This window comes from Mastomys coucha, chromosome X, assembly GCF_008632895.1.
Source record: "Mastomys coucha isolate ucsf_1 chromosome X, UCSF_Mcou_1, whole genome shotgun sequence".
Taxonomy (NCBI): Eukaryota; Metazoa; Chordata; class Mammalia; order Rodentia; family Muridae; genus Mastomys; species Mastomys coucha.
The window spans coordinates 128,412,742-128,436,689 of NC_045030.1; the positions used below are offsets into that span (position 1 = coordinate 128,412,742).

Genomic DNA, 23,948 nt, shown 5'->3' on the forward strand with positions numbered 1-23,948 from the left:
AGCAGGAAGACAGGGCATCAAGTGAGGGATGGGGTTGCCACCCCACAGTCACAACTTTGACCCATAATTGTTGCCATCTGAAAGAATTACAGGGATGGGAATGGAGAGGAGCCTGAGGAAAAGAAGGTCCAGCAACAGGCCCAAAGTAGGCTCCAGCTCAAGGGGAGGTCCCAAGGCCTCACACTATTACTGAGGCTATGGAGTGCACACAAAAAGGGGCCTAGCATGACCTCACACCATAAGACCCAGGAAGCAGCTGAAAGAGTCAGATGCAGATATTTACATCCAACCAATGGACAGAAGCAGCTGAACCCTGTGGTTGAATTAGGGAAAAGGTAGAAGAAGCCGAGGAGGAGGGCGACCCTGTAGGAGGACCAGCAGTCTCAATTAACCTGGACCCATGAGATCTCTCAAACACTGGACCACCAACCAGGCAGCATACACCAGCAGATATGAGGCCCCCAACATACATAGAGTAGAATACTTCCAGGTCTGTGTTCATTCAGAGATGATGCACCTAACCCTCAAGAGACTGGAGGCCCCAGGGAGTGGGGAGGTGTGGTGCGGTGGAGGGTGGGGGTAGAGGGTTGGAGGTAGATACATCCTTGTGGAAACAGGGGGTGGGGGAGGAGATATGGGATGTGGAACAGTGGGAGGGTGTACCAGGAGGGGAACAACATCTGGAGTTTTAAATAAATAAATAAATGTTGTTGAAGGGAAAATTTTTTAAATTCCTTGTGTATGTATTTTCCTATTTCAAGTTTGTGGTTAGGTTTGTGAGTCTCTGGTTTAACAATGTTTACCAGTGAATTCTATTGATTTTCTATAAAACTGACTACTTAGTTAAATGTGGGTCTTCATAGCAATCTTTTCTAGGAAATTATTGCTATCTTTATTTTATAGATGTGAAAACCAAACTGGAAATGACATTGATTAACAGCATATATACTAAGTAATGCAGGATAAAGAAAACTCCCAATTTTCTCTAGATTCATGGTTTTCAATGCTGGTTATACAAAGAGTCACATGGAAAATGTTCATGTTACCTTAGCCCAAAGAGTCATGTGGAAAATATTCATGTTACCTTAGCCTGTGGCTTTTCTATACATTGATGATGTTTGTCATCTTTTTATAGTATTATTATACCAGTCCCTTTCACATGAGACCAACAAAATCTGAGTCTCCAGAGGTAGAAAAGAACTCTCCTATTTCCAATAAAGCTTTCTAGATAATTTTACTATGCATTCACTATTGAAGTTCTCCCTAGATTATTGAGTCTTCTTTGTGATTATAGTCTCATTAAACTTGGGTATTTGTGTATTTCTTTAATATTTAAAAAGGCTATGCATAGTTTTCTATTTACCTCTTCTTCCTTTGTTTCTCCACAAATTCTATCAATATTAAGATTCCAATAGTGGAAATATAGTTTAGAAGGGTTGCTAGTCACATGTCAAGTGTCTAGAGACAGTTCCAGAACTACAGTGTGGGTACCTTTACCTTAGCTCTTGGATTTCCACATGCTGATCCTACCACTTTTTGAAATAATGTATAGCTCTAAGAGAGTGAGTAAAAATACATAAACCCTTTCTGAATAGAAAGGAATCCTATTAACTGGCCCAGTTGTCAGACTTCCTGGCCTAATATTTTAAAATGATTTCAAATTATATTTTGTGTGTGCATATATTTGATGTGTATATACATATGTGTATGCATGCATGTGTCATGGTATACAGGTGGAAGTTAGAAGGCAACTTTGGGGAGTTAGCTCTCTACTTAAACCACGTGTGTTTCAGAAATGGAAGTCAAGTTGTTAGGCTTAGCAACAAGCATCTTTGCCTGATGAGCTATCTTATACAACCTCTGGCCTAATCTTATAACCTGTCTCTAATGTTTCTTACATTTTCCTTATACTAGAAACTGCTCCTGGAGCCTATTTAGCTCTGCCATACATACATTTGCTCTGTTTGCATCTTCTTAAAAAAATCTTACTTTAATTTTTCATTACCATATACAAATGTGTTTAAAAGGCAGAAGACAACCATAGACTGCTGGTTCCAAAAGTGTTAACATGTGAAGAGATGGTAATAGAAATATAATAAGAGTATAGAAAAGAGAAATAGAAGATTTGATGATACTTGCTTATAGAAAGCATATAGGGAATTAAGCAGTTAATTAAAGATTCAATTATAGGTGCCTAATAAATAACAGTAATCCTGGCAAAGACAAAGGTTTTACAATTTAAGTTGGATTTAGAGAGTCTTACTTTAATTTTGGATATGTTGAGCTACAAGTAAAGTTGAAGCATCTAAGTGCAATGTTGGAGCTAGAATTAGTAAGATAACTAAAACACGATATTTAAAAATACATAAATACTTTAGTTCTCTATTAGTACTATAGCCAATCCTGTGTTTTAAGAGCTGAACTCGATTAGAAACTTAAGCAAGCAATGATAATGATGAAGAAAAAGTTAAATATGGAGAGAAATCCACAGAATAGCAGATGAATAGAGGCAATAATAGACAAGAGAAAATGAAAATAGTGGAATAATTAAAATGGCATATTGTGTTAAGTTGCCTTTTTCCTTTTAAAATTTTATGTAATGGATGCTTTGCTTACATGTGTTCTGTATACAATGTACATGCAGTGCCCATCTCATGGGGGGGTGGACAGAAAGAAGGTGTTGAGATCCTTTTGAAATGGAGTTATAGATGGCCATGGGCTGCAATGTACATGCTGGAAATTGAATTCAGATCCTCTCTAAGAGCAGCCATGGCTCTTAACTGCTGGGCTATCTCTATAGCTACATATTTGCCTTAAAAACAAAAACAAACAAACAACAGCACACTGGCTTACTTGTAACATGGAATTCTGTTGCTATCCTTTTCTGAAATTCACATTAGCAAATTTAATTTATCTAGATGTATTTTTTATATTAATGGCTTTCTTTTGGTTGTTCTTGTTTGAAAAAGGGTTTTGCTATGCAGCCCTGGCTGGCGTGGAGCTCATTATATAGTCCAGGCTAGCCTCAAACATATAGTATACAGTAATCTTCCTTCCTCTCACTTCTGAGTACTGACATTATAGAGATGAATCACTATCTCTAGCTGAACTAGCTGTTTTCATAATGCTCAAATGTTTACTGCTTAGGAGACAGGAATTACAACAGGGCACATCTATTTGAGCATTAGCTTTAGAGACTAGTGTAAAATGCTTTCTTCCAATAAGTAGACTAAATTATACTTATGATCTCATGATCAGATAAGAACTTCACCAAAATTCTTTTTGCTGGTAACATTTTTATCAACTTGGCACTAACTAGGTTCATCTGGGATAAGGGAATCTCAACTGAGAAAATTGATCAGATTTGACTGTGGGTACTTCCTTGATTTATGACAGATGTGGAGGCCATTGTGGAAAGTTTCACCCCTGGACAAGTGGTCCTATTTGCTATAAGATAGCAGACCGAGTCAGCCATGGCAAACGCAGTAATCAATGTTCCTTCACAGTATCACCTTCAGTTATTGCCTCTGGGTTCCTGCCCTAAATCCCCTTCATGGATGACTGTAAATGGTAAGCTTTTCTCCCAAGTTTGCTTTTGGGCATGGTGTTTATCACAGAACGCCAACTAAGACATTCTTTTTCCCTCGTTCTGATAAGCTTGACATTTCAGAGTGCCATCTCTCACAGTAGCAACAAGAGTCCAAACACTTCTCACTTAGGCTCAGTCCATATTTCAGATACCACCTGCTTACCAGTAGGAAAAATATCCAATAAGTGGCAATTCAACATTTCTTCAGATGTTTACTTTTAAAATCAACTACAATTTCTACTTAATGCCATGCTTACTTAAATCATCAATCTTTAAAACCCTACATAAAACTATATGTATCTACTAAATGTTTTAGTACTTCAACCCACACTTTGTAGGAAACTGAAGTAGTACAAAGGAAAAGCACTTGCGATAAAGATTCATCAGCTGAGGTATGAACAATTCTATGCTGCTTTTTACGTCAAGCACTAGAAACAGACATGACATTTCCTCCCTTAAGGACCTTAAACTGAAATGGGAGAAAGGGCACATAGAGAAGTAAGTAGTCACACAGAAGGAAGACGCCTTGAGGGAAGCAAAGAGGCTTCCAGGCAGCACTGGGATGTTTAAGAATGAGTATGAGTTGAGTCAGGAGCAGGAGAAACAGTGACAAACACTCAGTTAAGACAATGACATAGAAATATTTGTATCTTGAGTGAAACACTCCAATAATTAATCTGAGAGTGCTTTTGTGGAGACAAATCAAGTGGGAGGCAAAATACTTAGAAGGCTATGACTCTGTGTCTTCTAATGAAGCATCTACACGTCTTACTAAAGAACTGAATTAGGTTCCTGAATGGGTCAGAAGAGGGTATCAGGTCCCTTAGGATTAGAATTAATGCGGTTGGGAGCTGCCATGTGGGTGTTATGAACTGAATCTACATCCTCTGGAAGAGGATCCCTAGAATTTTTAGGACTGGAACAACTTCTCCAACCCACAACTATGTTTTAAAAATCATGTTCTTTTAGGAAAAAACACATAAGCTAGTGGATATTTTCTGTAATTACCCTTCAGTCACCTGGCCCTAGTTTAAAGAGTAATACCAAGATCCTTAAATAGCATATGGGCCTTACATGTGACTTTGGTACACATCTTTACTATACAGGAGCCAGTGGTCTCCTCGTGGACAATTCTTGGTAAATACCAACCATGCTTTCATCTCAGGGCTCTGGCATCCTCCTTCCCAGCAGGATTTATCCTCTCATCATCCTTCAGCCTTTGCCTATTACTTTCTTAAGTAGAACTTATCTCGAGCACTATATTTATATTGTAAACTTCAAGGTTCCCTGGCTTTCCCAGGTGCCCTACTTTTCCTATATTATGTATCCTCATCTGACATGACATGAAACGCTATTATTTTACAATACTTGCTGGTTCACTGCTTGCTCTTCACCAACAAAATAAACACTGCTTTATGTCAGGGGGAAAAAAAGAAAGTGAATTATATTTTTAAGCAGGGTTGAATTCTTTTTGCCAATATGCTCTCAAAAGATGCCGACACCTACAGTCCTGCTACTACCAAAGCTCTAGGAATCTGTGAAGCCCTATAGTAGTGTCAGAGGAGTACGGACAGAGTTAAGCAGACAGTAACAATTCAGGAGGGAAGACAGCAACAGCTTGGCATTTCATTAGCTTTTGAAACTGAGGATGATGTGGTATTATGGGAGTTGACAGGTAACTATAGGCTTTTTACATTGGAAGATTATTGATTTAAAATGGCTCTGAGGTGTCCACATGAAATAAGATCTACCACTTTGACATGCAATCTAAAGTTTGACGGAAACATTATGGGAATACAGATGACAGGTAAAACCAGGGGAATACACAGAATTGGGTTTGTAGAGTCAGGTCAATAATGAAACCTGGGAACACCTAAATTTTGGCAATGGATGGACAGCTGATGTTAGAAAGCAAACAGAAAACTCACTCATAAGTGGATATTAGCCCAGAAGCTTGGAATACCCAAGATACAATCCACAAACCACAAGAAACAAGACCAAAGTGTGGATACTTCAATCCTTCTTAGAAGGGGGAACAAAATGTGGAGAGACAAAGTATGGAGCAGAGACTAAAGGAAGGACAATTCAGGGACTGCCCCACCTGGGAATTCATCCCACATTCAGTCATCAAATCCAGACACTATTGTGGATGCCAGCAAGTGCTGGCTGACAGGAGCCTGATATAGCTGTCTCCTGAGAGGCTCTGACAGTACCCGACTAATACAGAAGTAGAGGCTCACAGCCATCCATTGGACTGAGTACAGGAGCCCCAATGAAGGACCTAGAGAAAGGACCCAAGGAGCTGAAGTGGTTTGCAGCCCCTTAGGATGAACAACCATATGAACTAACTAGTACCCTCAGAGCTCCCAGGGACTAAACCACCAACCAAAGAGTACATACAGCGGGACTCATGGCCCCAGCTGCATGTGTATAGCAGAGGATGGCCTAGTCAGTCATCAATAGGAGGAGAGGCCCTTGGCCCTGTGAAGGTTCTATGCCCCAGTGTAGGGGAATGCCAGGGCCAGTAAGCAGGAGGGGGTGGGTTGGTGAGCAGGGGGAGTGGGGAGGGAATAGGGTTTTTTTTTCAGAAGGGAAACCAGGAGAGGGAAGAACATTTGAAATGTAAATTAAAAAAGTCTAATAAAATATAATAAAATAAAAAGAAAGCAAACAGAAATAAAGAACAAGGCTATGAGGAATTGTGCATGAAAAGAACAGAATTTTAAGAAGTCAAGAGTAATGAACATTTTCACATAGAGCAGAAAGTCTATCTAGAAAGAATAGGTGAAATACAATGAGGTGAGGAAACGAAGGTAGAAGAGAGAAGATGAAAGAGCAGTAAGACAGAGCAGTAGTGAGAAGGTGCTTGTATATGCATAGAAAGCATGACTGAAGAGCAGATAGATATATTGCTCCAGTTGAGGCCAGTCTCTATGTTGTACCTGAAGTTTTGCTACCCTTTCTTATCTCTAAGCCATCTGGTCATTTTTTTTAACCTTTCCACTTCTATCAATCAAGATCATAGAAATCTATGAACTATGATATTTCATTTCCTTTGTTAGCAAAATATGTGCATAAAACATAATACTTATAGTCTTTTGCAATGAGGTATTATTAACTAGTTTACATATTTTCTTCTTTATGGAAAAAGAAATAAGAAGTGTATTTCTATTTATACTACCAATAATTACTAGCTTAATACTTCAAATGAATATCAATATATCATAGTGATCTGAAGTATGTCCTTAAAATAATATGGACCCACATCACACATACATACTCATATATGATTTTTGAAACCAAGAGACATAAAAGACTTTCTGGCTATCATTTCCTATAAAAATAAAAGTAAATGGACTTGATTATTTGAACACTATCAGTTTTTTAAAATAAAAGAAAGTGGTTTATAAATAAACTAGTATGTTTTATAAAATACCAACTTACTATGAAAGAGATTAGAATACTTTTCTTGTTTTCCATTTGTATTTCATTTTGCTGGAAGACACTTCTCTGTTCTTGAGCTATAAATGTCTTTCTAGTATAATTTCTTTTTGTCCCTACTATAATGTTATGGAACATTAGCAGATTATTTAAAGAAGGAGGAAAGAGCTTACAATATCTGCTTGGATTATTTTGATCTAAAGGAATGCTAGAGAACAAGGGGGTAGTCTGCCTTTATTCCTACCTGGAGGGGGCTTCACAATAACAGACTTCAGGAAAGCTGGAGGTGCAGGAGTGGTATTGGGTTGATCTGTAGAAATAATTGTAATGGAAAATTATCAACATATGTTCACATGTTAGAACTGCATCCATTGTGGATTATTAAAAAATTCTCTAAATCATGTAACTTTTCTCATCATAATGCAATAAAAGTTTTAAAAAAATTCTCTAAAACTACTCTAAATATTTCCACTTTTTTTCAAGACAGGGCTTCTGGATAAAGGAATTTGTCATAAAGGCTCTTTTGAAAGATAAATGTGACCTAGTTTATACACTAAAGACATGTGTCTAGAGGAATATTTTGCACCTAGTATTGTTTGAGCATATTCATTTAAGGGAACAGTAGAAGCATGGGAGCCATTTCAAGATGAGTCTTTGTAACTTACAGGGTAAATCATATGGCAAGAACTTCTAAGTTGATATTTTTCTTAAATAACACATCTGTTCTGTCTTGATTTGTGGTGTTTATATCAGAATGCACTCTCAGCAATTAATAACTTGAAACCATATGTTTATTTTCTGTCTTTTTAAATTATTCTCCTCCTGGAAGCCAATAAAATGATTTTGGGAACTGTAGATAAGTCATTTACCAAATGGTTTCTCTTGTAAGGCACAATGAATCTGTCCCTCTTCAAGCCAATAGATACATGGCAATTTGAGAGACTAGAATAAAATTTAAAAACCAATAACAGTTTAACATTAAGAAAAAATAAATTCTAATACTTTGCAGAGGTGATGACTTTGCTCTGGACAATATTTATATGATATATTACATATGCCATATCTATATATGACATGAATGCTGATTTTTTTTTAGGGATGAATGCCTAATGACATAGTGTTAAGGCTCTTATGAATGTGCTAAATTATTCCAGCTGACCAATTATCATTTGTTGTGGTAACATGAAAGTTTTTCAAAATATGAGCTATGATTCCCAAGATGTCCTCTGCCAGTTTAGTAGGAGCTCCTTCGTTTGTTCATTTGAACATTACTAGGAGGAACTAAGAAGCAATGTTCTAGAATTCTCTGCACTTTTTGAATTTACAATACTCTTATTATTCACTGGCACTTCATATTTATGGAAATAAAACAATGTCTTATCAGGATTGGAAGAGATTCAGCCATTTAGTTTGTTTTTATAAACTGTGGTTATAAATACACTATACGGAGTATGGTATATAGCTATACTATAGTGAAGACATTGATCTGAATAGACAAGTGAGACAAAGTTTTAGATCATAGTACATCAAAAAATGATGACAAGGGGGAAACATAATAAAAAAAATCTAAGGTTTTTGTTTTCTAGAGATGCATATTATTATTCACAACATGTAGCAATTACATTCTTATATTTGGATTTAATAAACTGAATAGTGGTCATATTTCTTAAAATTCAGTTAGCCATTATTTCTACATACAAGGACCCAGAAAGACAGTTACTAAGCAGAAGAACAACGAAGTTGTCTAAACTGCCGTAAAAGTTTGCTCTCCAAAAAGGATGGTGCAGTGTGGAAAAAAGAGCTATTAGGCATCTGAAATCTGAGACAAAGAGATGAATAGAATCTTACCCATCTCTGGTGGGCATGTGGATGGAGATACTTGTCCATGTTCTTCCAGTAATTGCTCCTGAGTTTGAGAATGGCTCTTTCCCACATAGTGAGATGGAGCAGCAGCTGTGGAGTCAAAACTCATGTTGTGGATACCAGTAAAACTGTTTCTGTTAACTTCTCCACTCGAGTACTCCTGTAAGAAGCACAGTCTTTTTTATACTTTTGAAAGATCCAGAAATTTACAGTTCAGAATTAACGCATGCAGCACAGACACCTCACCTGAGAATTTCCAGCATGCAGGTTCACTTTCCTACCAGGCACTTCATTTTGTTCTCCACGCATTTGAAAAAAGAACTTAACATTTTGAGCATGTATTTCACTCTGAAAAAAAGATATGACTTTGTTTATTTAACAGCAGAGACACCTAAAATGTAGACCTCTCTGAATGCGAGGGCAGGAGACATAAGTTTTATCACTTTGCATTAACTGATTCTTTTGAGACCTGGGCCTTGAACAGGCTAGGCAAATGACATATTGTTGAGCTACAGCCTCTACCCTTGACTGCAAGAACTATGAAAGAGTTTCACTCCTTTTAAATCTCCAAATCTCAGTTAAAATTAAAACAGAAATGGTTCTACAAATTAATAGTCAGTATTTTTATGTTTTTATTATCATGTTGGCTATATACTTAATGGGTTTCATTATGACATTGTCATACATGTATATTTTAATTATATTACTATTATTGTCTCTTTTCTTCTCCAGTGCCTAATTCCATCTCTTTACAACTCACTAACTCCTCTACTTTCATGTCCTTTTACATGACATGAAATGGTCATCATTAGGATTACGTACATGAAGATGGTTAAGAGATATTTATGGGACTGTGAGCACCTTATCAGGGACTACATCACTGCAGAAAAATCTCTCTTCCTCAGCAAGCATTAATTGCTAATATATCCACAGGGGGTGATAAGGCTTCATGATCTCTTGCCTCCTAGCAATTGTTTGTCAATAGATCTCGGGGTGGTAGAGCTCATAAGCCTCTCTCACCTCAATGAAAAGATACTGGCAGCCAAATTTATAGTCTACATTTACTAAAAATGAAGACTCTAGGACTTCTATAGTATCTCTCAAACTTGCTAATACATTATATTTACTATAGTAACAGTGAATACAAAGGGAGGAAGGATGGTGTGAAGAAAAGAAACGTTGCAGTCAAAAAATCATTGAGTTTAATTTAGATTCCTTAAACTTATATTTGTATGTGACTATCCTTTTCTGAGCCAATATTCTCATCTGTTGAATAGAAATGATACCATGTTTCAGGTTCTTTTACTAATCAAGTAAGATGACTTATATGAAGTTGACTGCTAGGCTTAAAAACGTGATTTCTCATCCTTATTCCCACTACATTCAACCGACCTCAAAATGCGGAATCCTTTCTGATTCATGCTGTAGAACCACTCCACATGGTTGACAAAAATTATCTGTAAAATACGCAGATTGTTCTTGTCCATCACAGGTGGGATCTATCAGTAAAGTAAAGGAAAAAAATCTATCATATCAATGAAACTTGAATTAATCAAATTTTTACATTTGGGGGTATGTAGTAACAGCTTTTTCCTCAAATACACCATTCAATATGCACCTAACACACACACACACACACACACACACATACACACACACACACACACACACAGTCACATACAATATATAATATGACAATAATTACCAATTTAGAATGGTTAAGTCTAGGCAATAACATTCTAAAGGAATAGTTAAGTGGATACAAGTAATTTGATGAATTTCAAAAAATGATTTAAGGAATGAAACGCTGAATTTAAAAACTACCTTTGATGTTTTAACAGAAGACAACCCTAAGAAATATAAGAAAATCCTAAAGTATCTATGTAAGACTGTTGTATACTTTGAGATACAGCCCCAGTATTATCTAAAAATCATTGTCTATGATGGTCAAATCTCTCCTATTGTTCCAAAAATACTAGCTCACTTATTTGTACACACAGATCTCATATAACTTTCCCTCCAAATATATGCTTATGTTCATCTGCTACAATCAAGAAATTTATGCTGTAGTGCCTCTGTCTGTAATAAATAGCACATACCAAATAGTTTTTTTTATCTACACTGTAGGTTCAAACTTATATCTAATGTTCTTAATAGCTTCACTGTATTCTGCTGCCCATGTTTATTAGTTTATCTACAGGTTATTAATCAAAATCATTAAACTTTTGCTTATTACTGGGCTAAATGAGTAAGTTTGTATGATACATACTTTCATGGGTGATCTACTAAATAATAAAAGTTTTATTAAAATACAATATACCCAATTTCTAACAATGTTAACATGATATACATACATATACACATAGAAAGTTACAGAATGATATAAATTTATATCATATAATAGTTACAGAATAATATCAATACAGAAAGTTACAGAATGATATAAATTTATATATTTATAGTAGAAAATTAAAATTATATAAATGTAATAATGGTATAAAATAATGATTAAATTTAAACATATTTAGCTCTTGAAAGTGGGGCAGACAAGAGAGGGATACTTATTATTTTACTCACTGTAACTTTTTTTATGTAAAAAGCATGTAGAGGTTTCTATAAATGGTAAGGATAAATACCAGAACAATGGTAGGACCTCAATTCAAATAATTATCCGCTCATAAAATACCTTTGCAGGAACTGATGAAATCAGCCTGTGGATTACAGAACCCGGGTGAATTTCATAAATAAAGTACATTATATAGCATAATATGGAAACATTTTTTTTCTCTTTTGGTTTTTTGAGACAGGGTTTCTCTGTGTAGTTCTGGCTGTCCTGGAGCTCACTCTGTAGACCAGGCTGGCCTCAAACTCAGAAATCTGCCTGTCTCTGTCTCCCAAGTGCTGTGATTAAAGGCATGCGCCACCACTACCCGGCAACATTTTTTTTCTTGAGCTGAGGACCAAACCCAGGGCCTTGTGTTTGCTAGGCAAACATTCTACCACTGAGCAAAATGCCCAACCCTGGAAACTTTTGTTTAACCTGTATATTCCTTCTCAAATCCTAGATGGCACAGAATAAAGAAAGATATTTTCAGGTGTAAGTGAAGAAGCAGGTAATGAAAATCATGTTTTACTTTGAACCCTAAAAGTGAACACACTTTGTTAAAAGCTATCACCTAGCAGGCTCCCCAAAGCTCCAGACTTCAGGCAGTGGTCTCCAGATTGGGTCTCCAAGTCAGCTCTGGAAACTGTCTGGAATCTGGCATCTCAAGCTCTAGGGATGTACAAAAATTTTAGTTTCCAGGCTATTCTAATGTCTAGCCAGCTTCCTCAGCACCAGACTGACACCAGCAGACTTGGGATTCAGCTAGCCTGCTAACCGTGCTGATTCCTCTAAGTCCTGGTCCATCAAGCCACCTTATATAGACCCCCAACCTCTAAGAAAGCTATTGTGGATACAAGCTACAGGCTTGTACTTGCAGACAAAACCTTTAGTTTGCCACAGTCCCAACTGGCCCTTATACCTGTAGGCTAACACCTGTAGGGTCACCCTCCATTCTAGAACAGGCAGTCATGCTCTTGAAGCTTAGTGTTCAGGTGTGTCCCACTAGTTTTTAGTACTGGGCATCTCCCAACAGACCTACCAGCATCACTCTTGTATAAATAGTACCCAAGCTGGCCCCTAGAGCTCCAAGACCTAGACTAAGCCCTTATTTACCTATTCAGTCCTCAGGAGCTGAAATCTCCAGATTTTAGGCTGGTCAGTGCAAGTACAAGATCCAGGACTATCTTTGTGGACTCAGGCTCTAGGTCCATCCCCAAGTAACTGAGCAATAATTCTACCGGATTCAGACTTCAGGACAATCCTGAGAACTTGGACATGCCCATTAGCTGACCTAAGCAGAAAAGCCTGCGCAGGGACATCAGCAGTGAGCCATTTGGAGGATCACATCATGTGGCCTGTCACAAATTTTTGGGCAGGCAATCCTTTAGTGGCAAAGTAACATTACTGAGGGAAAATTTCTTGAAGAAGAAACAGTCATTCCCCATCTGGGAGCTTCTCCCACTCTTAGGAGTTGTCACTTTTCCTTAATAAACCTATGTTTACTCCACTATATTTTTTTCTTTAAAATAGTACTACTAAGACTTGCTGTCTTTAATTTATTTCTTCAAATGAGATTTGTTCTGTTTCTGTTTATCAAATATCACGATATGCTCAGGTTCAAAATCTTAGCTATTTTCTCCACTGATTCCTAACAATTCTGACTTATGATATTTTCCCCATCTACATCTTCCTTTGAATTCCACACAATAATACTTTAGCTCATTCCTTTTGTATATTTCAACATAATTTAGCTTTACTAATACTATGGTTAGCTTCATGTTACATATTCTAAAGAAAAAAGATTAATATAATTGAGGATCTTGTTTGTGTTAAACCCTTGGACCTAAACACAAATGTATACAGTAAATAGTACTTTGTACATTCTGAGTTAGGAAACCGGGAGCAAGTGAAACTGAAATAAACTGCCATGTTTTTTTTGGTGGAGCTGGTACATAAGCCTTTGTTTTACCTTGACTCTTTCCATTATATATACATAACTGTTAGACATGTTGGAAATAACTAGTTCCTAACTCCAAGGAGAGTACAATTTAACAAGGAAGAGAAGGTGTGTATGGACAAACTATAATCCCCAGACCAAAATGTTTCAGGTGATAAAAGATGTAAAAAGGTATAGTTTATCTTTCTGAGGGAACTGGGATTAAACTTATCTATAGATAACAAGTTTTGTCTATGCTTTAAAATATATGTAAACAGTGGAATTTCACTAAGGTATAAATAAGAATGAGATCATGACATCTACAGGAAAATGGATGGACTGAAAATCATACTAGGTGAAATAAGCAAGATTCTAAATGAAAAAATTACATGTCTTCTGGCATATGTGGAATCTAGATTTAAAATTACCTGTATGTATGTATAACTGTGTATATGTGTGCATATGCATGCATGTATGTATACAGATCATTAAGTTAGAAGGGAGATCATAATATGGATGAAGAGATTTTAAGGGGTAGGGGAAAAAGACACAGGAAACAGAAGGAGGATTACTTTCCAGGGATGGCAGAGAGTCAACCATGGGAATCAGGGGCAAAGAGGATGGCAGTGGGGAAGGGAGACAAAACAGAACAATATACAATGATAGATATATAAGAAAAGCCAAAACAAAACAAATTACTTTGTGTGTTAACTATCGATATATATATATATTAAAATTCATAAAAATACCTCTTTATAGCTAAAAATTAATGAAAATAATAGAAGTATTCAGGGTAGGCAAGAGTATAAATAATGGAAAGCTTTAGAATGATATCAAATAAATGACAAGTGACAACAGAGCACTTAATTTTATGTTAAATAGAGAGAAACAAGTAACTCAACATGGATATCTCTAGACAGGAACACAAACCCATGGATATCTCAGTTAGTTGGAGATGTCAGTTGTAGGCATGAGGCTTGAACATGAAGTGGCTATAGATAGATAAAGTTTCATCTCTCAGAAACAAAGAGCATTAAAGGCTGAGCTTAGAATTTGCTATCAATGTAGTAGACATTTCGATCTGTTACAGTTAAGTTTAAGTAATCCTATTCCTGGTAAGAAGTGGAGATTCAACCTTACCATCTACAGTTATATCACTGAAAAATTCTCTTTATTTGTATAACATGCAAGTGTTGAAGTCCTGGGTTTAGTATATAAAGTTGAAAGACAAAAAAAAAAAAAGAGAAATTATAAAAGAAGATGAGTGATGGTCCAATTTTGAAGTATTATTTAATATACCATGTCTTTATTATACTCACAAAGCAAATATACCCCAGAGAAATTTATACAGCCCTGTTTTTACAGCAGTAGTCACACTAGCCAAGTTATAAAATTTTCCATGATGCCCATCAACAGATAAATTGATAATGAAAATATAGTATTTATACATAATGAAGAGATTCATTCATATGCAAGAGTGAAATTTTGTCCACTGCAAGAAAATGAATTGGATATGGTAAGTAAAATTAACTAGACTCTGAAAATATTATATTTTTCTTCTATGCATAATCCAGACTAAACATAAATAAATATATATGTTATATATCGGATTTTTTGTTTTGCTTATTTTGTTTGTTGAGACAGGGTTTCTCTGTGTAGCTTTGGCTGCCCTGGAACTTGCTCTGTAGATCAGTCTGGCCTTGAACTCTCAGAGATCTACCTGCCTCTACATCCCCCAAGGGCTAGGTTCAAAGTTATGCACTACCACCACCCAGTTATATATCTAATTTTTTATTAAAGACCCATGTAAAACCATTAATTTTCCTCTATTTAATAAAGAATTAAATCAACTGCCCTAATGAATCCTATCATTATTTGTTCCAGTCTAAGCTTTCCATTATTATTTATATACTTGCCTTACTTGAAATACTTTTATTCCATAAATCTTTGTTAACATGATATATTTAATTATTTATATAGATATATGACATGAAAGCCAGACCACGTGAAAGAAAGAAGGGGTGTGAAGGGGGATAACAAGAAGAGGATAAAAGAGATTAATAGAGGAAAGAACCACAAGTATTAAATACATATTTGGCAGAAAGAAAGGTAGAAAGAGAAAAGAAGAGCTAAGGGCCAAGAAAGGAGAAGACGGGGGAAGTATGAATAAATCACAATGGTATGTTTGTATTAAGATGCCATAAAGAGATCCATTATTTTGTATTGTAACTAAAAAAAATACCAATATCAATGAAAAGTCAAACAAAAATATACTTAGGGTATACTTTATCTAACTAGCAAGTTGTCTTAATCAATTCAAATATAATTGAATCTCAAATTTTCTGGAACACCTTCTCATGCATCATTATTGCTCTTCAGGGCTTCAGGATTGGGGATGGGACTCATCTGGCAGAGTGTATAATGTCTTGGGTTCAATCCCAAGCACTGCATAAACTGGAAATGGAGGTAAATACCTATAATCCTAGTACTCTGGAAGTAGAGATATTAAGAAATAGCACTAAACCCCATACCTAGAATTTCTGATTCAATAGTTCTGGGGTGGAGCTCACGCTACAAATTCCTCCCGAATTCTGTAACACTACCAATGGTGCTGGTACAGGAACAATACTTTGAATACTTCTTAGAGCTTCCACTGGATCTAATTTGATTTTCTAACACGCAGTAAGTATAAATCACCTTTTGTCTAGTATAAAATTCCTTCAATATTTACAATTATGTTTTTTCTTTCCCTTTCTCTTTACTTCTTTTGTGAATTAATTGCAGTTATTTTATATGGTGTGTAACTTAACCACAACATCCTTAACGATGTCATAATAATAATAATGACTAGTAAAAGGGACTATCCTTTCGCTGTTGTTTTTGTTTTGGGAGGGTGTCTCATTATATAACTTAGGCTGGCCTTGACTTTATATCCTCAGCCTCCTACTTGCTATTAGTACACAAGAGACCATTGCACTCTGCTCCATCTTTTCTGTTTTTAATTCTGAAAAATATAAAATTTAGCATTGCAATCATTTTGAATGTTTTAACCATGTAGTGTTATGTATACTTAAACTCTCATTTTGAATACACACCTTCTTCTGTTAACGTAGCCCAAGAAAACATCACACCATATTGCTGACTCATGCTTCAGCTGATTTCTGACAAACACGTGGTTTTATTCCACCTGAATAAACTGTACTCCTTAAGAACACAATTATTTGGACAGAAATGTTTCTGGACTCCAAAACAGATCTAATACGTATTTATATTCCATTTATATTTTGCCTTGCTATATTCAACTAATCGCTTCAGCCTTTTAAGATCTCTTTTGGGCTGGTGAGATGGTACAGCAAGTAATGGTGCTTGCTGCCAGGTCTAAAGATTCCCAGAAAACTCGTATGGTGGGAGGACAGAACTTATTTTATTGGTTGTTCTCTGACTGCCACATTCATGCTGTGGCATACGTCAACATGCACCATCTTCCCTCAACTTAAAAACAATGTTTTTAAGCCTTAATTTTATTATCACATGTATTGTAGAAGTTTGATTGCTATTGAGACCAAATTTATTGCTTCTTAGGGACCATTCTATGCAATACAGCCGCCCCCCCCACACACACATTCATCATGAATGTGTATCTATTCAAAAGTGAAATGTGAAGCTTGGAGAGATTAGTGATCTTCTCAAAGTCATACATCTATTATGATTTAGAGCCAGGATTCAATTCTAATTCTGCCCAAGAGTTCCCTGAGAGCAAGTTCTTAAAAAGGTTGCAGTGTGTTTGCAATCCCATAGGAAGAACAACCAACATAACCAACCAACCCCCCCAGAGCTCCCAGGGACTAAACCGCCAACCAAAGAGTACACATGGTAGGACTCATGGCTCCAGCTGCATATGTAGCAGAGGATGGCTTACTCAGTCATCAATGGGAAGAGAGGCCATTGGTCCTGTGAAGGCTTGAAGGATGCCCCATTGTAGGGGATTCGAGAGCAGGGAGGCAGGAGTGGGTGTGTGGGTGTGTGAACACCCTCATAGAAGAGGGGGAGGGGAGATGGGATAGGGAGTTTGCAGAGGGGAAACCGGGAAAGGGGCTAACATTTGAAATGTAAATAAATAAAATAATCAATAAAAAGGTTGCAGTATTGAATGGTAGACTTCTTCTTCAGGCTGGACATTTGTAAGAAACAAGTCTGACTTGAAAGGGAAGCTAGTTTGGCTGAGGCTACTGGCATTTGATAGCTGCTGGGAGAGGGAGAGTCAATTTGCTTGATGTGACCCAAGTGACTAGCACTGTCCAGTAGAAAAGACTTCCTTTCAAAGAACTAGTTCCCAGAGAACTCTTGTGCCCTTAAACTGAAGTGTTTGTCAAAGAACTGGGATTTAGGAACTGAGGCATAGCTGAAGAAATCTGAGGGATGCATATCTTCCTTTCATTCCACTTTTTATACTCTTCTCATTTTCCTCTTCCTTATTAATATAGAAAGTAAACATTGTATTGGTTAGTGGGCAAATATGAACTTAAAAGGCTACCTAATTTCAATTTTTTTTTTTATTTTTTATTTTTTCCTAGACAGGGTTTCTCTGTTGTAGCCCTGGCTGTCCTGGAACTCACTCTGTAGACCAGGCTGACCTCTAACTCAGAAATCCGCCTGCCTCTGCTTCTCAAGTACTGGGATTATAGGTGTGCGCCACCACCACCCAGCCTGCCTAATTTCAAAAGAAATGAGTTGTAAAAAGCATCAGACAGACAGGGCTGGAAAGATGGTTCATTAGTTAAGAGCACTGCCTGCTCTTCTAGAGTTCCTGAGTTCAATTCTCAGTACCCACATGGTGGATCACCACCATCTATTTATAAAGGGATCTGATGCCCTCTTCTAGGATGTACATGTACATGCAGCAGAGCACTCATACATAAAAAACTCCAAAATTAAAAAAAGTAATTCAAAGAAACAAACAAAAGCATCTGACCAAGAGAAACAGCCAATTTCAGTCTGCTACTATGCAGTTAGTTGATTACAAAGGTTAACCTTTCAGATTTCAATTGCTGAAGTTTATTTTGTACTCTACTTTATAAACTTTTGTTTTGATGGCAGGATATCAGTGATACTTTCTTGCAAATTTAGGAGGATTATTTGAAGTGAAACAGTAGTTTTGTGACAAATTAGAAACAGTATGGAATAAGAGAGTTCATTGAATGTAATGTATGTACACTTAAGTGTGGTCTTTGGTTGGAGAATGGAGCAATACTATTTTCCTATTAATAAAAATGCTTTAGTGAGGTCTGGTAGCTCATGCCTTTAATTCCGGTCCTAAAGAGGCAGGCAAATCTATGGGCATTTGAGATGAACCTGATCTACAAAGAGGGTTCTAGGCCAACCAGAGGAGTGTAGTGAGACGCCACCTTAAAAAGATGTTTTACTGTTTTATTTTCTTCTTACATGGAAGGTTGATGTAATTTGAGAAAATATAACTTTCATGATAATTTTCAGTGAGGTTAGGGACTTTGATCTGTAGTGCTAGGTGACAGGAAAAAGATGAAAATACCGTATTAGTAAAAAAGACTTAAAACCTTGAGTAAATCATTTAACTATTCTAAACTATTTTCCATCACACAATATAGAAATATAATGTATAATTTTTAAGTCCCAGAATCTGAAAAACATAAAAAGATATGTACTTCAAAATGTTCAACACATGCTACATACTAAATAAATGTATGATTATTTTCTCATCTAGAAGCTTTAAAATTTTTATTTACTAGTAGATAAAATCACCCTAGTTCAGTTAAGTGTTATTTAAGAGACCATCTATTCCATAATCTTCAACCTTGACACTATAGTCACTTTGGGTCACATAACATTGTAGAAAAGCTATCTCCTATGCACTGCGGGTATTTAGCAGTACCTTTGGCTTCTGACCAGTAAGCTAAGAGTAGCATTCTCTAGTATGAAAACCAAATATATTTGAAAACATTGCCAACTGTTCTTTGTGGGCTAAAAGCACCTACACTTTAGAACCAATCCAACCTATGTCTTTACTTCATAAAAGAAACAGCTGGGGATCATAGAAGAAATAAAGGATTGGGAGAGCTAAAATTTTAAACTTGTGATTGTAAGTTTATGTGGATTTGTTTCAAAAACAATTGCAGCACTCTAGGGAAAGAATCATAATAGCAGAGTAATGCTCTTAGGTGATTTATAATTATGAATATTAATATTGGCAATATTCTGTACTTAGGATTTAGTGGAATTCCCCATATTGACTCAAATATTCAGTTTACATCATAATATATGCTTTAATGAAAAAATTAATTCACTCTACAAAAACTTATCTTTTTCTGTTGGATTGTGCCTTTTGCAAACAGCTAAGTTGTCATGTTAGAGTAAATTAACTACCATCTGAATAAAAAAATAATGCAACTGTATGTGAAATCTAGATGATTATATTTGAATCTTTCTCTGCATACTAAATACCAGGAAATTTAAGATGAAATACATTTTTGTAACAAAAGATTAACACTTACAGCATAAGTCAGAAAAGAATAATGGTTTTGCTTCAGTTTCACTTCTGGAATTACAAACCATAGAGTATTTCTTAAGAAAGGAAATGGGAGGTTATCATATTTCTTCAGTTGTGGGAATGGGAATTTTCTTTGTTTACAGTAATGAAATGTTCTTTGGTTAGTCTGATAGATTTAAACTTACACAAACTGGCTGATTCTAGATATAATTGGCTATATCTAATAAAATAAATCTTGTATTTCTGAAATGAATATTTGATTTTGTTGTACAAAAAATCAAATATTTTATCCTTATGATAACCCAAATGTTTATAAAATCACTTAATATTAGCTATTTTAGTGCTTTGCTGAATTGTGAGTTTTGGAGTCTAAATGATCTTGATATAAAGAAATACAGCATTTTAAAGAGAGTATATATTCTGCTTTAATAGTGACAAAGTAGAGAAAAACCCCAAAAGAGTGAACTGCAGTACTATACACAAATCTCATTGTTATTCACAGAAAATCTGTGAAATATTAATTTTGCTTTTGCAAAGAACATATGTGCTATATTTTCTGTGAATAGAACTTTAGAGATAATCTTCCTCAAACATTCTTCATTAAATAGGATTTTTGGCAAGAATTGATTTACTTTTGTATTCCTTTAATAGCATCATAATCATAGAGAAAAAAAGATCAGCAGAGCATAGTCCTGGAGTAAAAGAAAATGAAGAGCCATGTTAAACTTGCCACACCATGTTTAACACTCTTTTCTCTCTAGTGCTACATTCCATTTGAAGAATACTCAGAAATTTCAACTTTACTAGTAATGTGGATATGTACATGTCAGCATGACAAATGCTCATAACTCTAGTGATATTTTGCATCCTTAGTTTTAAGGTGATTAAAATAGCTTCTGGCTTATGAGTTTGACAGGTTCTTGCAATTTTGTGTAGGTTATCACAGTCACTGCAGGTGTTTCCATGGTACCTCAACAATAACAAAATAAAACAGAATTAAAATGATTGGGAATACTGTATTGATGATGAATATCTGTGCTGTCTTTATGCATATTGAGAATTTGACCATTATAACAATAATTGTTTGTGGTTAGGGAGCTCAGGAGTCATGCTTTTAAAGCCAGAAATATAGCTAAGGCCCTATATAATTTTAATTTTCTTGATCCTATGACAGCTGCTTTATATCAGAGAGCCACTACCTATATGCTACTCATTCTCACAGTTTAATACATGTGAATAAATGTGAAAGACTGTTTCAGATGGAAAATATTAAAGCTCTATCTTAACATATATGAAATGCATAGGTAGGCTAAGAATATGATTAGTGATTATTTTTACATACTGATATAATTCAGGGGGCCCAAACACCAAAAAAATGACCATTCATCACACTCTAGATATTTCCAATGGGCTAAATGTAGAAAACAGAATTTTAATCCTGTTTACTAATTATTTTGGCAGACACCAATATAAGACTCACAATATAATGTTCTTTGGTGTGTCTACAGTATCTATTCCTGGAATAGATTAATAAGAAACACTGAGTGGTACTGCCAGGTCAGGAGTCCGACCAGTTATATTCAAAACTATACTTTCCCACTCTTTTATTTGTGTTATAATCTTACTTTCAACACTACCAAGCTTCTTCTTTCTTTCTTTTTTATTAGGCATCTGTGTACAGTGGTGTATGTGCATGTGGAGGCCACCTTTGGTATCTTCCTCAGGAATGCCATCTATGTCCTTTGAGACATGGACTTTCACTGACCTGGCGCTCACCAGTTAGGACAGACTGGCTGGCTAGTGAGCCTCAGTAGTCCTGCATCTGCCTCTCCAATGCTGGGATCACAAGTATGTACCACCATACATGGTTTTACATGGGTTCTGAGAGATACAACTCAGATCCTTATGCTTTTGAAGCAAACACTTACCAAATTAGATATGTCCACAGACAATTACTGAGTTCTTTGCATAGCTGTTTGAGACCTAGTTTTATTATGTTTACTTGTTTTTGTGTGTATGTGCATAAATGTATGTCATGTGCATGCATTAGTAGGCATCAGATCCTCTGGAATTGGAGTAACAGACAGTAATAAGCTTCCTGACGTGGGTGCTGGGAACTGAACTTGGGTCCTGTGGAAGAATAGTAACCATTAAGCTCTTAACCATTAAGTTATCTGCTCAAGCCCATTATAGATATTTCTAATTCATTTGTAGGTTCTTAGCACTAGCTAGAATGGTTCACACACACTGGCATTCAGTGATTACTCAGTAAGTGAAGGAAAGACCATTAACTAGGTTTTCTGTTGGAGGACTTAGTGACAGATGACCCAAAGTTTTACTGAACAATAGGGAGTTTTGTAATTGCTATGAGAAAGGTAATTGCCATGGAAAACATTTAACAACCAAACTGAAGTCTACAATGTTTTCCAATCTAAAATACAGACTCAGAATTTTTTAAAGGGAGAAGCAAATATGCAAGGAAGGTTAACTACAAATATATGCAACATCATTCCTGGATCAGAATTCATTTTATCATAAATAATTTTGAAAAAACCTCACTTAATGAATATGGAGTGTCCTAAAAAGCCACCCAACTCCCCTTATTCTTTGTGTGTGTGTCTTTTTGCATATTATTTGCTTGGCATTTCTTTTGCTTGTTTTAAGTTTGTTGTTCAATATTCCAGTGGCATTTCTAGACAATGTTTAACATTCCCTCTGACAATTTTTATGTCTACTGCCATCTGCTCATCTTTGTGTGTGTTGGCTACAAACTGTAAATGGGCCATCAAATGCTTTTTCAAACCACTTTTCACGATTTCATCAGGAGTGATCTTGTAATAATGGTGACCCTGACAATAGTCTGATGTATTTGAGAGTAATATCTTAATTAGAATTTAGAAAAATAAAAGTATATGGGCACACAACTAAGCAAGACTTTTTCCCCTTGACTTTTGTACATTATAGCTAGAAAAAAACAGTGTTTTATAAATAAACAAAATTCTGAGGTCTCATAGTGCTTTGAATATTACATTGTGTTAAATATCTACCATTTCTAAGTGAAAATGTAAGGGGCTTTTAGCTTGGACTTCAGAGTTAATGAAGAATACTTAACTAAAATGAAAGGATAGACAATCTGAGATTACAGTTACATTTCTTTTTTCATATCTTAGTAAAGTTTCTCAATAGTATTTCAACACGGATTTCACTTCTCAGTGAGTGTCAAGTGGTAACTACCGTCAAGGTTTCTTCTGATTTATGAATTATTACTTTTGTATACAGCCACCAAAGCCCACAAAAAGAAATAACAATGTAAACTCCAAAATCATCAACCATATTTTCAGGTCAGAGATTAATCTCAGAGTTTGTCTTCTCCAAATCCCTTGCTTCAGACTGTGAAGCCCAAATCAAGGAAATGTGGGACCACTTCAGGATCACAAAGTCTAGTAGTTTTATGAACATCATAATCTGTATTTACTGTACCAGACTCCAGATATTGTTTTGACTTTATTAAATTATGTTTTTGTCTTCATTTTGTGTGAGTACCCATGTGTCACAGTGTGAATGTGTGTGTGTGTGTGTGTATGTGTGTGTGTGTAGGTCAGAAGACAAGTTGCAGGAGTTAGTTCTGAAGCTTGGCACAGGTTCCTTTTCCCTCTGTGCCATTATGCAGGCCCCTGAAATTCCCTCTCTTATAATGCTTTTATTATTTACACATATTCAAAGACACTGTAACCAAAGCAGTTACATAGTGAGGTCAAAAGCCATCTTCCTATGAAAAACTGTTTCTAAACTTTACCAGAGCCCAAACTGTTCAATGCCTACAAAAACCACTCTCACCTACTTGCTGGCTATGGACAAATTTTGTTATACAAGTTAAAACGAGGAGTGGTTGCACAAACCTGTAGTCCTAGCACTCAGGAAGTGGAGGCTGGAGGACCAGTTCATGGTGAGTTTGAGGCAAGTGTGAGGTGCATGGGACCATGTTTCAAAA

General features: G+C 36.0%; 1 protein-coding gene across 7 annotated transcripts in view; it reads right to left on the reverse strand.

The window, feature by feature from the left end:
* Positions 1 to 23,948, reverse strand: part of Zmat1 (zinc finger matrin-type 1) — a 63,676-nt gene that overhangs the window by 9,746 nt on the left and 29,982 nt on the right. For 5 of the 7 annotated variants that reach the window (XM_031367891.1, XM_031367863.1, XM_031367847.1 and 2 more), the window contains 4 exons: positions 10,286 to 10,392; positions 9,140 to 9,241; positions 8,879 to 9,053; positions 7,275 to 7,340 (listed from right to left, as the gene is read on the reverse strand). In XM_031367891.1, the coding sequence (XP_031223751.1) occupies positions 7,275 to 7,340; positions 8,879 to 9,053; positions 9,140 to 9,202 (304 nt within the window). In that variant the 5' untranslated portion in view covers positions 9,203 to 9,241; positions 10,286 to 10,392. Of the gene's footprint in view, positions 1 to 7,274; positions 7,341 to 8,878; positions 9,054 to 9,139; positions 9,242 to 10,285; positions 11,704 to 23,856; positions 23,918 to 23,948 lie in introns of those variants that run through there. The other 2 variants (XM_031367880.1, XM_031367900.1) reach the window with 2 other exon arrangements.